The sequence below is a fragment of the Bos javanicus genome, chromosome 17 (genome assembly GCF_032452875.1).
Source record: "Bos javanicus breed banteng chromosome 17, ARS-OSU_banteng_1.0, whole genome shotgun sequence".
Taxonomy (NCBI): Eukaryota; Metazoa; Chordata; class Mammalia; order Artiodactyla; family Bovidae; genus Bos; species Bos javanicus.
In genome coordinates this window covers 48,698,873-48,714,057 of record NC_083884.1, presented here as the reverse complement: position 1 = coordinate 48,714,057, position 15,185 = coordinate 48,698,873, and the positions used below count along the sequence as shown (strand labels likewise).

The 15,185-nt window shown below is 42.7% G+C and overlaps 1 protein-coding gene across 3 annotated transcripts in view; it reads left to right on the top strand.

Moving 5' to 3' along the window:
• GLT1D1 (glycosyltransferase 1 domain containing 1) overlaps positions 1–15,185 on the top strand; it is a 117,902-nt gene that overhangs the window by 78,466 nt on the left and 24,251 nt on the right. For all 3 annotated transcript variants that reach the window (XM_061384526.1, XM_061384525.1, XM_061384527.1), the window contains 2 exons: positions 5,736–5,779; positions 7,875–7,995. In XM_061384526.1, the coding sequence (XP_061240510.1) occupies positions 5,736–5,779; positions 7,875–7,995 (165 nt within the window). The remainder of the gene's footprint in view (positions 1–5,735; positions 5,780–7,874; positions 7,996–15,185) is intronic.

The window sequence follows — 15,185 nt, the reverse complement described above, 5'->3', positions numbered from 1 at the left end:
TTTTAAGGGTTGAGGTTGGCCTTCCTGGTGGAGAAAAAGACGTGTAATTAGGAGAGAGGTGAGAAGCAGAGAGTAAATGTTACTGAGTCCGAATTCATACTGCCTGCTGCACGACAGGCCAATAAATCAAGAAATGAGTTGTTGGGGTAAGAAATAACAACTTTATTTTGGAAGGCCAGCAGACTGAAAAGATGGTAGACTAGTGTCCCAAAGACCCATCTTCCATACAGATCTGCATCTACAGAGCACAGCTCTGTGTGCTTGGCAAGAGACAAGTGAGGCATCTGGTTGTCTTTTTAGAAGACACCAGTCTGTGGAGAAGGCAATGGCACCCCACTCCGGTACTCTTGCCTGGAAAATCCCATGGTGGAGGAGCCTGGTAGGCTGCAGTCCATGGGGTCCCTAAGGTTTGGACACGACTAAGCAATTTCACTTTCACTTTTCACTTTCAGGCATTGGAGAAGGAAATGGCAACTCACTCCAGTGTTCTTGCCTGGAGTCCCAGGGACAGGGGAGCCTGGTGGGCTGCCGTCTATGGGGTCGCACAGAGTCGGACACGACTGAAGAGACTTAGCATCAGCAGCAGCAGTCTGTGGGCAATTCATGCCAAATGTGCCACAGTTATGCCAAAGGACATTCATCCAGCATGTTGCATACACCGAGAATATCCCTAAGACCCTACTAGGACAGAAAACATTTCACTCCTTAAAAAACAAAATTATCTTCCCGTTTGATATTTCTAAATGTTACATTTTTCCCCCATGGGGTCAAAAGCTACCTGTGTAATTTTGAGTGGAAAAATAGGGGGCAGAAATCAGGGGTCACAATTTTTCCATTTCCATTTGTTTGAGAATAGTATTAAAAGCAGAGACATTAACACAGGTCAGAATGTTTCAGCAAGCAAGTTTCAGAAGTTGAATTTTATAACAGTAAACCTGTTAAAATATTGCCAGCATTTGGATTTTCTTAAACAAATGTCTTTAACAATTTTTTTTTATTGATATGGGTGTACCTATGGCTCATAAAAAGCCTCTTGATGAAAGTGAAAGAGGAGAGTGAAAAAGTTGGCTTAAAGCTCAGCATTCAGAAAACTAAGATCATGGCATCTGGTCCCATCACTTCATGGTAAATAGATGGGGAAACAGGGGAAACAGTGTCAGACTTTATTTTTCTGGGCTCCAAAATCACTGCAGATGGTGATTGCAGCCATGAAATTAAAAGATGCTTACCCCTTGGAAGGAAAGTTATGACCAACCTAGATAGCATATGAAAAGCAGAGACATTACTTTGCCAACAAAGGTCCATCTAGTCAAGGCTATGGTTTTTCCAGTGGTCATGTATGGATGTGAGAGTTGGTCTGTGAAGAAAGCTGGGTGCCGAAGAATTGATGCTTTTGAACTGTGGTGTTGGAGAAGACTCTTGAGAGTCCCTTGGACTGCAAGGAGATCTAACCAGTCCATTCTAAAGGAGATCAGTCCTGGGTGTTCTTTGGAAGGAATGATGCTAAAGCTGAAACTCCAGTACTTTGGCCACCTCATGGGAAGAGTTGAGTCACTGGAAAAGACTCTGATGCTGGGAGGGATTGGGGGCAGGAGGAGAAGGGGACGACAGAGGATGAGATGGCTGGATGGCATCACCGACTCGATGGACATGAGTTTGGGTGAACTCCAGGAATTGGTGATGGGCAGGGAGGCCTGGCGTGCTGCAATTCATGGGGTTGCAGAGTCAGACACGACTGAGTGACTGAACTGAACTGAACTGATGGCTGATTCTTGCTGATATATGACAGAAAACCTCAAAATTCTGTAAAGCAATTATCCTCCAATTAAAAAAACAGTGGCAAAAAATTTTTTATTGAAATATAGTTGATTTACAAAGTTATATTTCAGGTATACAGAACAGTGATTTAGTTATTTATATATTCTTTTTTAGGTTCTTTTCCATAATAGATTAAGTGATTCAGGTAGACACACACACAGACACACACACAGACACACACACGCACACATTTCCCTGGTGGCTCAGTCACTGCACTGCCTATAGTACAGGAGACCTGGGTTTAATCCCTGGATCAGGAAGATGCCGTGGAGAATGGAATGGCAACCTACTCCACTATTCTTGCCTGGAGAATTTCATGGTCAGAGGAGCCTGGTAGGCTACAATCCATGGGGTTGCAAAGAGCTGGACACAATTGAGCAACTAACACACTCACACAAACACACATTAAATATATATTCTTTTACAGGTTCTTTCCATTATAGGTTAAGTATTGTTCCCTGTGCTATACAGTAAGACCTGTTTATCAGTTTTATATACAGTAGTGTTTGTGTGTTGGGCTTCCCTGATAGCTCAGTTGGTAAAGAATCTGCCTGCAATGCAGGAGACCCCAGTTTGATCCCTGGGTTGGGAAGATCTGCTGGAGAAGGGAAAGGCTACCCATTTCAGTATTCTGGCCTAGAGAATTCCATGGACTGTATAGTCCATGGGGTCGCAAAGAGTCAGACATGACTGCTGTTAATATATCCCTCTCTCCATGCCTTTCCCCTTTGGTAACCATAAGTTTGTTTTTTGTCAGTGAGTCTATTTCTGTTTTGTGAGTAATTTCATGTACATCATTTTAAAAATTCCAAATATAAATAGTATTATATGATATTTAAAACAAGTACGTTTCTTGTTGATGGCAACTAAGTGGTCTTTGCAGTATTTTAATCATGTGGTAGGTTCCATCTGTTCAGTACACTTTTGAGTTGCTTTACATACATGTGTCTAGTGGTGTGTATCTTCTGTACTGTTCCTGCAAGTTTGCTATTAAAGTATATTAAGCTTTTAAAAAATCTAGGAATAATTTCCATTTTGTTATACATCCAGATTTGCTGTGTCTGCCATCAAAGTGATGTCATGACCTCAGGGGAATGAGTGAGCTTTGCGTTACTGGTTCTTTGGGATACATCTTCAGCATATGAATATTTTAAAGGATCTGGGCCCCTCCACACATACACACACACAGTATTTCCTTGCCAGACGAAACCAAAATGAAGTTTTTGGAAAACACAAAATTATTTTAGTATGACAAACTCTAGGGATATCATCATATTCATTAAGTCGACTTGGTTTGTAATTCCTGATACCTACTGGTGAGGTGTGAATGAGAATAGAAATTGAATCTGCCTTCACTTCTAAACTCATCTGCAGTAACAGGAAGAGCTGGCAGACACTGTATTTGTAAAATGTGCTTACACCCTCATCTACCTCTATCTTTGAAGACATGTTTAGAATTTTGTCTTACACTTGCTTAAGTTTAAGAATATTTTCTCAGTTATTTTAAAATTGTATTCATTGTTAATAAAACCTGGGGAGGGATGCAGGGTAAAACCTGTCTACTGATTGTTTCATTTAATAGTTTGCAGTTGGATGAAACAGACGCGATAAACATGCACTGCAGCTTCATCCTGATAGGATTGTAGGGACCCTATGACAGGTGGAAAGTTATCCGTAAAGATCCTCTTGGTACTTCAGGAAGTAAATTTACCCGAGAAGAGGTCATTGTGCATAAAGAGTACGTTAGTTTGGCTTCTGATGGTCAGGAATAAGGTGTGTTTTCTGTGGATTCTGTGATGGCCTTCAGGTGTGCAGGGTCTTGCTGAGAAGTACGGCAGTGTCACTGGGAAAGTACACGTTTGAGATGGAGTGTCTAGATATTTTTGTATTAGTGCTGCAATCTGCAGCTCTCACTCTTATGCATTCTAGCAAGGCTTTGATATTTAACTTTTCTTCTACTACTCATATAGCAGTTACTGTGTTTCAGAAAAAGTTGTAAGCACTGAATGTATTTTAACTATTTGATCCTCCCAACAATCCCACGGTGCTGTTATCATTCTCTTCTTATGAATGAGGAGGCTGAAGCCCAGAGAGATCCATTAATGTGCACATGGCCATGTGGCTAGAGATTGGTTTGGGAAGGATTTGACCCAGGTGGTCTGTTTCCAGAGCCTCACTCAGTCTGGACATCTACATATGAGTTTTCTTAAAAGCATGTGGAGTCAAAAAATGTTGGTATAAGAGACCAGTTTAAGAAACATTGCTATTAATGTTTGCATTAATTTAGCAAACATATTGACTACCAGGGATACAATGGGATGAAACAGGGTGCCTGGGAGCTCCACTAGTAATCCAGTGGTTGAGAATCTGACTTGCAATGCAAGAGACACTGGTTCAGTCCCTGGTCTGGGAACATCTCACATGTCACAGAGCAACTAAGCCCATGAGCCACAACTACTGAAGCTTGTATGCCTGGAGCCTGTACTCCTCAACAAGAGAAGCCACCTCAGTGAGAAGCCCATGCCCCACAACTAGAGAGTAGCCCCCAATCTCCACAACTAGAGAAAGCCCACATACAGCAAAGGAGACCCACCATAGCCAATAAATAAATCTTAAAAAAAAAAGCATGGCACCTGTCTCATAGGACGTATTTCCTCTAAATATGAAATAGGAGTGAAGTGCAGACTCAAGAATATCACATTGTAACTAATTAAAAGGTTGGACTTGGCTTTTTAAAAATGGAAATATAATTTGTGTGTCATACAATGCACCATTTAAAGTATTTAATACAAAGTTTTGCAGTCATCACCTCTATCTAATTTTGGGGTATTTTCATCATCTCCCCCAAATCCCATACCCATTAGCATTCACTCCCCACCTCCCAGTGCCTAGCAACTAACCTACTCTCTTTCTTTATAGATTTGTCTTTCTGGACATTTCATATAAAAAAGAGTCACAATTTAGGGCCTTTTGCAACTGAGTATTATATTTTCAAGGTTCCCCCATACTGTAGCATAAATCAGTACTTCATTCCTTTTTGTTGGCTGAATAATATTTCATTGTATGGACCCCATTTTGTTTTCCCATGTATTGCCCCATGGACGTGACTTTGCTTTAAAATTGTGTGTCTGGAAAGGCTCCATGTTAAAAATAAAATTTTAATTCAGTCAGATCTTTTATTTTAGATCTACCAAGCATTCCAACTCCTTCTGCCTCAAAGGTTTTATGACAAAATCCACCACTGTAATCAACCAGGCAAAACTTTCATTGAAGTATTATGTTTTTGTCAGATTTTCCCTTGACTGTAAATGACTTCTGTTTTAGGAGTTGGGTGGATAATTCTTGGCCTCTCATACCTGGAGCTTCACCAGGCTCTTATCTTATAGACCAAACAGGAAACAGGACTACAGTTGGCCCTGTGTATCATCAGGTTCTGTATACTCAGAAACAACCAACCATAGACTGAAAATATTCAGGAAAAGAGATTCCAGAAAGTTCCAAAAAGCAAAACTTCAATTTGCTGTGCATTGGCACCTATTTAGATTGCATTTATATTAGTACTGTACGTAATCCATAAATGATTTAAAGTATACAGGAGGATGTGTTTCAGTTAGATGTAAATACTATACCATTTTATATAAAGGACTTGAGCATCCACAGAATTTGATATCTGAGGGGGTCCTGGAACGGTGGATACTGAAGGACGACTGTATGTGTTTGTGTCTTTAAATTTTCTCTCAAGTCCTTCTTTTCCTTATTACTTTGCCATAGCTGGACTCCGGGGTATTCTTTTGTATTTGATTTACTTTTTCCTTTTCTGAGTTGTTACATCTGGCTCTGTTGCCATGATCTGCAATCCTCTTGAGACTTAGATTCATTTCTGGCTTTTCCTAAAATTTATCTTTGTCAATTTTCAGGTTGATCCAGTCTTTACAAGGGAAGTAAAAGCCAAAGTAAAGAGGTAAGTATGGGACTTCCCTGGTGGTCCAGTGGTTAAAACTCCAAGCTTCCAATGCAGAGGATTCGGGCTTGATCCCTGATCAGGGAATGGTAAAGAACCTGCCTGCCAATGCAGGTTCAATTCCTGGGTTGGGCAGATGCCCTGGAGGAGGGCATGGCAACCCACTCCAGTATCCTTGCCTGGAGAATCCCATAGACAGAGGAGCCTGGTGGGCTACAGTCCATGGGGTCACAAAGAGTTGGACATGACTGAAGCAACAGGGAACTGAGGTCCCACATGCTGAGTGACATGATGAAATACATTTTAAAAAAAGAGAGAGAGATAAGCATAGGGAGTGAATAGGTGTTTTGCAGGAGCGGAAGCCTAATGACTGATAAACAATCCCAGTTCCCAGCATTCACCGTGTCCGAGGCTCTGTTCCCAACACTTCATTAATAATTCCTCCTTTAATCTCCTGATGATCCTGTGAGAATCTGGGCACTATTCCTTTCCCCACTGACAAGCCAGGAAGCTGACATGCTGGGAGCATCAGCAGTTCCCTAGGGAGCAGTCGCGTGGATGCACGTGTGAAGACATACTACCTCGCTAGGTCAGGAAATGCTCAGGAAACCCACTTTGAAGTTATAATTGTCCCTTACCTCGTGGGTCAAAACCGAAAAAAAAAAAAAAAAAAAAGACTAAAAATCTGCTGGTGAGGGTGAAAATTGCAGCCATTCCTCTGGAAAGCAATTTGCCAGAGTCTTTGCTATCAATTGTGTTTGCCCGTAACAGAGACCAGGGCTTCCAAGGTGGCTCAGTGTTAAAGAATCCTCCTGCCAGTGCAGGAGATGCAGGTTTGATCCCTGGGCCAGGAAGATCCCCTGGAGGAGGAAATGGCAACCCACTCCAGCATTCTTGCCTGGAAAATCCCATGGACAGAGGAGCCTGGTTGGCTACAGTCCACGAGGTCCCAAAACAGTCAGATATGACTTAGCGACTAAACAGCAGCAACAGAGACCCAACAATGCTGGCTTACACACCCAGGGGTTTTAACTGCTCACATCAAAAAAATCTGAGGTCATTGGTCCAGGACCAGGTAAGACTTCAGAGACATTGTCTGCTGTCTCTCTTTCTTGTGTTCCCTACCTGTGACTTCTATTTCTAGGATGACTGTAGCTGTAGAACTCACACATCACTTTCTGTATTCTACGTGGGGAGATGGGGCAGGACAAGAGCCAGAAGGATCCTCTCCCGTGCGGGTCAGCCCCCTTTTATGTGTATATCCTCACTCTCCCAGGATCCCAGCTCCTCCTCCTGGCTACTCCACCACCCAGGAGGACTGGGAAACACTGATTTCACCCCCATGTGCAATCATGGATACAGAATGCATGTATGTAAAAGTATCACCAGTTACGTGAAATGATAACCTCAAAACTGTGAGACTGGAGAGGGTTGGGGGAATGGGAATGAATGTCCGTACCATCAGGTGAGAAAAATAAAACAGGGCAAAACCTCTGTGACAAAGGTTGTGTTACCCTCTTGGTTTTACTATTTCTATTTCTCTCTGTTTATGATACATCTATGATTATCTCTTTGAGTATCTTTTCTAATATTTATCTTTATTTATTTATTTGACTGAACTGGGTCTTAGTTGCGGCATGTGGACTCTAGTTCCCTGACCAGGGATCGAACCCAGGCTCCCTGCATTGGGAGCACGGAATCTTAGCCACTGGACCACCAGGGGACTCACCCTCTCTGAGTATCTTTTAAAAAGCATTGGGAAAAAGGCTGCATTCTTAGGAAAGGTCTGTTTTCTAAATCGTTCAGAGAAAAATGGCAAGAGCCACATCTCTGACGTCCAGTATCTGAGAATCATGTGTCTTGTTGGTCAGAAGGATTCAGGATGGAAGCTGATGTGTTCACAGCCTTCGTCCCTCCCTTATCAGGGCTGGAAATAGAACAGATTCTCACTCCAGTATGGTTTTCTGTACTGAACTCTTTATCAATCATGCTTCCCTGGTGATCTAAGATATTTCTCCAAAATTGTCATCTCTCCGCCCAGCCTCTCTCTGTAAGATTCCCAGCCATAGATGCTCTCTGCTCCCTGTTGTTTCAGGACCCCTGGGGTACGACTGATCAGGGAGATGGCTCAGGAAGACCTCCATGCAGTCATGAAGAATTGCTTCGCGCTGGTGAATAGCTCTGTCTCTGAAGGCATGTCAGCCGCAATTCTGGAGGTAATGATCTAACGAGCCCTGAAAGTGGAAATATGAAATTGTCGATCACCCCTTTTCTTAGTTATGGAGGTGATGCATTTGTCAATAAAGCTGTGTGCTTCTTAAAGCTAACAACGGCGTCTCTTCGGGAGTTCTAAAGTAGTTTTGAAGTTCTAGCTGGGATTTAAAAATACTATTTTCTTTCTCCTTGCCATTTTTCCTTGCCAGTGACAAAATGAAATAAAACTAGGATAGCGTTACCTCTCTGACTCACCAAGTAGCTTCAGTGGGAAGGTGATGGAGACTATGAAGGGCTGGGACAGGATGTGGATAAAGGTGTGTTTTGTAGGAAGCCTTCTTTTGTCTTGATTTCTTCTCCCTCTTTTCAGTGTGTGCAATGATCCCAGAATTTAGGGGATAAGAAAGGGATGGGCTTATGCACAAGACAGGGGGTGGGTGTGGAAACACACAGAGGAGTGGTTACAGATGCACAGGAGGGCGGGACTGAGGGTGGACCGAACCTCTCCACCTAGTGCTCAGCTCTGAAAAATCGCTTCCTGGACTTTCCTGGTTGCCCAGTGGTTAAGACTACACCCTCCACTGCAGGGGGTGAGGGTTCGACCCCTGGTTGGGGAACTAAGATTACACATGCCACCGTGCTGCGCAGCCAAAAGGAAAAGAAAACTTGCGTACTCTGCTTGGGCTGAATACACACATCCCAGCACAACCTTGCAGTCCATTGCTGGAGTTTTCTGCATTGAAATAAGCCCCTGCTCTTGAAAACCTGGCAGGCTCTAGTTTGACTGTATCAACTCTTGGGTAGAGGACTTAATCCAACCTTGAAGCCCTTTGCAGTCTCTTCTTACTGAGCATTTTCCATAATTGGGTGTTTACCCAGGATATCTTTTTTTTTTGGTATCTAAAAAAATTTTTTTGCTATGCAGCATGGCATGTGAGATCTTAGTTCTCTGACCAGGAATTGAAACTGTGTTCCCTGCATTAATAAAATGGAGTCTTAACCACTGGACTGCCAGGAAAGTCCCAACCTGGATATCTTTTAAAACTTTTTCTGTTTTTTTTTTTTTTTTTTGGCCATGCCCTGGAACTTCAGGGATCTTAGTTCCCTGACCAGGGATTAAACCCCTGGCTTACAGTAGTAAAAGTGCGGAGTGCCAACTGCTGGACCATCAGGGAATTCCCTTACCTGGATATCTTAGTGGCTTTGTGCTAGTGACTTGAGGTCATCACCAGTGTGCACTTAATATAGAAGGGTTTTTGCTTTCTCTTATTTTGCTGTTGGTTCATGGTATGCTGGGTTCCTTTAAGGGTGGTATTAGTAAAGAAGAGATGCCATCTGTCCTGTCATAACCAGCTTTTGGTGCTGAGTTGTCTTCATATCCCTAAATCACAAGCCATCAAATGTATGGAATTTCCTATAGTTCTTTACACATGACTTGCAGACGATAGATGCCGCAGAAGTCCTATGGATTAGCACTTGATAAAGCCCCCTGTTCAGTTCAGTTCAGTTCACTTCAGTCGCTCAGTCGTGTCCAACTCTTTGTGACCCCTTGCAATACAGCAAGCCAGGCCTCCCTGTCCATCACCAACTCCCAGAGTTTACTCAAACTCATGCCCATGAGTCGGTGATGCCATCCAACCACCTCATCCTCTGTCACCCCCTTCTCCTCCTGCCTTCAATCATTCCCAGCATCAGGGTCTTTTCCCTGGTATGAGTGAGTCAGTTCGTCCCATCGGGTGGCCAAAGTATTGGAGTTTCAGCTTCAGCATTAGGCCTTCCAATGAATATTTAGGACTGATTTCCTTTAGGATGAACTGGTTTGATCTCCTTGCAGTCCAAGGGACTCTCAAGAGTCTGTTTCCTCCAACACCACGGTTCAAAAGTTATCAATTCTTCAGCACTCAGCTTTCTTTATAGTCCAACTCTCACATCCATACATGACTACTGGTAAAACCATAGTTTTGACTAGATGGACCTTTGTTGGCAAAGTGATGTCTCTGCTTTTTAATATGCTGTCTAGGTTGGTTAAAAATTTCTTCTTCTAAGGAGTAAGCGTCTTTTAATTTCATGGCTGCAGTCACCATCTGCAGTGATTTTGGAGCCCAAAAAATAAAGTCTCTCACTGTTTCCTTATCTGTTTGCCATGAAGTGATGGGACCAGATGCCATGATCTTAGTTTTCTGAATGTTGAGTTTGAACCCAACTTTTTCACTCTCCTCTTTCACTTTCATCAAGAGGCTCTTTAGTTCTTCACTTTCTGCCATAAGGGTGGTGTCATCTGCATATCTGAGGTTACTGATATTTCTCCTGGCAATCTTGATTCCAGCTTGTGCTTCATCCAGTCCAGCATTTCAAATGATGTACTCTGCATATAAGTTAAATAAACAGGGTGACAATATACAGCTTTGACTTACTCCTTTCCCGATTTGGAACCAGTCTGTTGTTCTATGTCCAGTTCTAACTGTTGCTTCTTGACCTGCATACAGATTTCTCAGGAGGTAGGTAGGGTGGTCTGGTATTCCCATCTTTTGAAGAATTTTCCAGTTTGTTGTGATCCACACAGTCAAAGGCTTTGGCATAGTCAATGAAGCAGAAGTAGATGTTTTTCTGGCACTCTCTTGCTTTTTCAAAGATCCAACGGATGTTGGCAATTTGATCTCTGTTTCCTCTGCCTTTTGTAAATCCAGTTTGAACATCTGGAAATTCACAATTCATGTACTGTTGAAGCCTGATTTGGAGAATTTTGACATCACTTTGCTAGCATGTGAGATGAGTGCAATTGTGCAGTAGTTTGAACATTCTTGCCTTTCTTTGGGATTGGAATAAAAACTGATGTTTTCCAGTCCTGTGGCCACTGCTGAGTTTTCCAAATTTGCTGGCATATTGAGTGCAACACTTTCCTAGCATCATCTTTTAGGATTTGAAATAGCTCAACTGGACTTCCACCACCTCCACTAGCTTTGTTCGTAGTAATGCTTCCTAAGGCCCACTTGACTTCACATTCCAGGATGTCTGGATCTAGGTGAGTGATCACACCATCGTGGTTATCTGAGTCATGAAGATCTTTTTTGTACAGTTCTTCTGTGTATTCTTGCCACCTCTTCTTAATATCTTCTGCTTCTATTAGATCCATACCATTTCTGTCCTTTATCGAGCCCATCTTTGCATGAAATGTTCCCTTGGTAACTCTAGTCTTTCCCATTCTGTTTTGTTTTCCTCTATTTCTTTGCACTGATCACTGAGAAAGGCTTTCTTATCTCTCCTTGCTATTCTTTGGAACCCTGCATTCAAATGGGTATATCTTTCCTTTTCTCCTTTGCCTTTTGCTTCTCTGCTTTTCTCAGCTATTTGTAAGGCCTCCTTAGACAACCGTTTTGTCTTTTTGCATTTCTTTTTCTTGGGGATGGTCTTGATTACTGCCTCCTGTACAATGTCATGAACCTCCGTCATAGTTCTTTAGGCACTCTGTCAGATCTAATCCCTTGAATCTATTCGCTTTGAATCTAATCCCTTGAATCTATTTCTACCCCCTGCAGAAAAGGAAATGTTTGGCCATTGGTCCTCCAAGTCTTTGAATCACATTTCACATCCACACTCTCATAACCCTAGTTTTTCACTTCAGGGTCTACTTAATTAGAGCAATGCTATTATTGTATCATAAGTTGTTTGTAACATCCATTTATTCCTTTGGACACTAGTTGAATTTACTGACCAAAGGTACAATTTGTGAATATTGATGTTTCAGAGGTCATGGTAAATAATTAAAGCAGGAAAAAAAAATGATGCTCCGTAAACTTAAGAAATGACTGATGTTGTATGCCTAATATTTTCTGCAAATGTGGCATCATTTAAAAAAGCAAACATAAAAAAATAAAATACTGTGGGCTGGGATAGAAGCTATATACTGACGCCTGTAATTCTCGTGTTCGGAAGCTTTTAGAGCACAGAGCCTGGATTTGTGACATGTTCTTCTTCATCTAGATGTTGAATGCCTCAATATCTCAATCTGAGCTTAATGATTAGCATTAATCTCCATTGTGGTTTAAAATCAGCTTTCAACTAGAATCACTGGAGCAGTACATTGTACTCTTCATATTAGCTTTAAAAATGTACATTCTTAAGAATACCAGTCCTCAAGCCTTGGTGAATTGCTCCTTTGTATGTAAATACACATTTCCTCTCCCCCACCTTCTTAAGAAAAGGTAAAGTGGATTTGGGGAATGATTTTGTAGCCAGCACATACAGCATTTCATTGCAGATGAATTGCTGTCAGATCTCATTTACTTCAAAGGAAAGGCAGCTCTGAGTAATTCCATCTGCTTGCAGATGCCGACACTGTGTTCCTTTTGAAAACTCCAAAATAACCTTTGGGATGAAGGTTTTGAATGAAACTGATTTTAGAGGAGCCATGGAGGGTGGATTTCATTAAAACCAATTCAAAGATCCAAAATGGTTAATCACAGAATAAGTGCATCTCACTTTGGAGGGAGGGGATCTTTTGACCTTTCAGAATTAGCATTGTTTTATTATGCATGGTACATGCTAAGTCGCTTCAGTTGTGTCCCACTCTTCCACCTTGTGGACTGTGGCCCGCCAGCCTCCCCTGTCAATGGGATTCTTTAGGCAAGAATTCTGGAGTGGATTGTCATAACCTCCTCCAGGGATTCTTCCCAATACGAGGATCAAGCCCAGTTCTCTTACGTATTCTCCATTGGCTGGTGGGTTCTTAACCACTAGTGCCACCTGGGAGAAGTGCCACCTGGAGAAGGCAATGGCACCCCACTCCAGTACTCTTGCCTGGAAAATCCCATGGATGGAGGGGCTTGGTGGGCTATGGTCCATAGGATTGCAGAGTCAGACAGGACTGAGTGACTTCACTTTCACTTTTCACTTTCATCCATTGGAGAAGGAAATGGCAACCCACTCCAGTGTTCTTGCCTGGAGAATCCCAGGGACGGAGGAGCCTGGTGGGCTGCCGTCTATGGGGTCGCACAGAGTCGGATATGACTGAAGCGACTTAGCAGCAGCAGCAGCAGCAGTGCCACCTGGGAAGCCCTTGTTTTGTTTCAGAGGCATGTAAAAATCCCATATGATAAGACACATTTCTTTTAAACGTGAACTGTCACCCACCAGGCTCTCCTGTCCATGGGATTTCCCAGGCAAGAATACTGGTGAGGGTTGCATTTCCTCCTCCAGAGGATCTTCCCGACCCAGGAATAGAACCCATGTCTCCTGCATTGGCAGGCTGATTCTTTACCACTGAGCTACCTGGGAAGCCCAATATAGACACCTATATAAGGCACCCTTCAAAAACTCACTTACTGTGTTGATACAGAGCCCTGGTGGCTGTGTTTCCAAAGACTGTTCTGCAACGTAGACTGGGGGGTCATGTCTCTGAAAACCCTTATCAGCCCGGCTGAGGATGGTGCACCAGAGACAAAGCTTTTAAATTTATTTTTATTTGTTCATTGTTTGGCCACAACGCCCGGCGTGTAGAATCGTAATTCCCCAACTGGGGATTAAACCCACACCGCATGCAGTGGGAGGTAGAGTCTTAACCACTGGACCACCAGGAGATGTCCCAACGAAGCTTTTTTAAAAGTTCAAATGTGAAGCTTCCACCCACTTGCTGGATGCTTGAAGAGCTCATGGTGGGCAAGAGAAATCCAGTGACTGCAAACCTGAGTAAGTGTTTGGTACCTCTTGAGCTCTGATGTTTCCTCTTCTTAGTCCCCAAATGGGGCCCCAGGCACCAGATTTGAGCTGATTTCTGCTCCAAGTGCCCCTCCCCAACACTCCCCCTTTCCCAGATCATGACCTGAAGGGTTCAGAGGGTAAGCTCGCTCATCTCCAAACACCATCTCCCCAAGACATTCCCAGGCACCGTGTGCATCAGGACCAGCGTCACAGCACAGTCATGTTCTCAGACTTTGCCTTTTTGAAGAGGTAACTTTACACCTAAAGAAAGTGACTTGAGAATCAGCCATCCTTAATGTCACATCTTGGCTGAATGAAAATAGCATTTCCATATGCTTTTTAAATGACATGTTTTTTTTTTTTTTCTCTTTTATTGAAGTATAGTTGATTTACAATATAATATTAGTTTCAGCTGTACAGCAAAGTGATCCTGTTATATGTATGCATCTATATTCTTTTTTCCCAATTCTTTTCTATTATAGGTTATTATAAGATATTGAATATACAGTTACTTATGCTATACAGTAAATCCTTGCTGTTTAAGATGAACTTTGTCTCCCCAAAATGATGGTGATGAGGAATGGATTTGAAACCCACCGTGTCAGTCGAGAGCAAAGCTCCCACCAGGGCAAGACCACAGTTTTGTGATTCTTGGACTGTGGTCTTTTCCAAAATGCCAGATGGTACTCACTGGAGGTCGGAACCCAAGGCCCAAATAGTGGGCTCATAAGGGGGCTGTGACCCTAACGCTGAGATGTGGAGTTACTTTCTGCCCATGCTGCTGAGTTTTCTTGTTCCCAAGTGTAATGAGAGTTGTTGTTGTTCAGTTGCTAAGTTGTGTCCAACTCTTTTTGACCCCATGTACTGCACATGCCAGGTTTCCCTGTTCTTCACTATCCCCTGGAGTTTGCTCAAACTCATGTGTTGAGTCAGTGATGCCATCCAACCATCTCATCCTCTGCCTCTCTCTTTCCCTCCTGCCCTCAATCTTTCCCAGCATCAGGATCTTTTCCAATGAGTTGGCTCTTCGCATCAGGTAGCCAGAGTATTGGAGCTTCAGCATCAGTCCTTCCAAGGAATATTCTGGGTTGATTTCCTTTAGGATTGATTGGTTTGATCCCCTTGCAGTCCAAGGGACTTTCAAAAGTCTTCTCCAACACCACAGGTTCAAAAGCATCAGTTCTTTGTCGCTCAGCTTTCTTTATGGTCCAACTCTCACATCCATACATGACTACTGGAAAAACCATAGCTTTGATTCTAATGATAGTGGAGGGTCCCAATCTTTACCCTATAAGATGAGAAGGGAAATTTATGACTTGGAGACTTTTATCATCATGAGGAACCCCATGCTGGCTGATCCCAGGCATTTGAGACTGGAAAGGTTGTTTAGTGGGTAATCAGGTGATAAATCTTATTCCTCCTTACGTCTGTATCCATGCCAGAGGGATGTGTACAGATCTGGTGGCAATCATATGGCTGGTGCTGAAAGAAAATT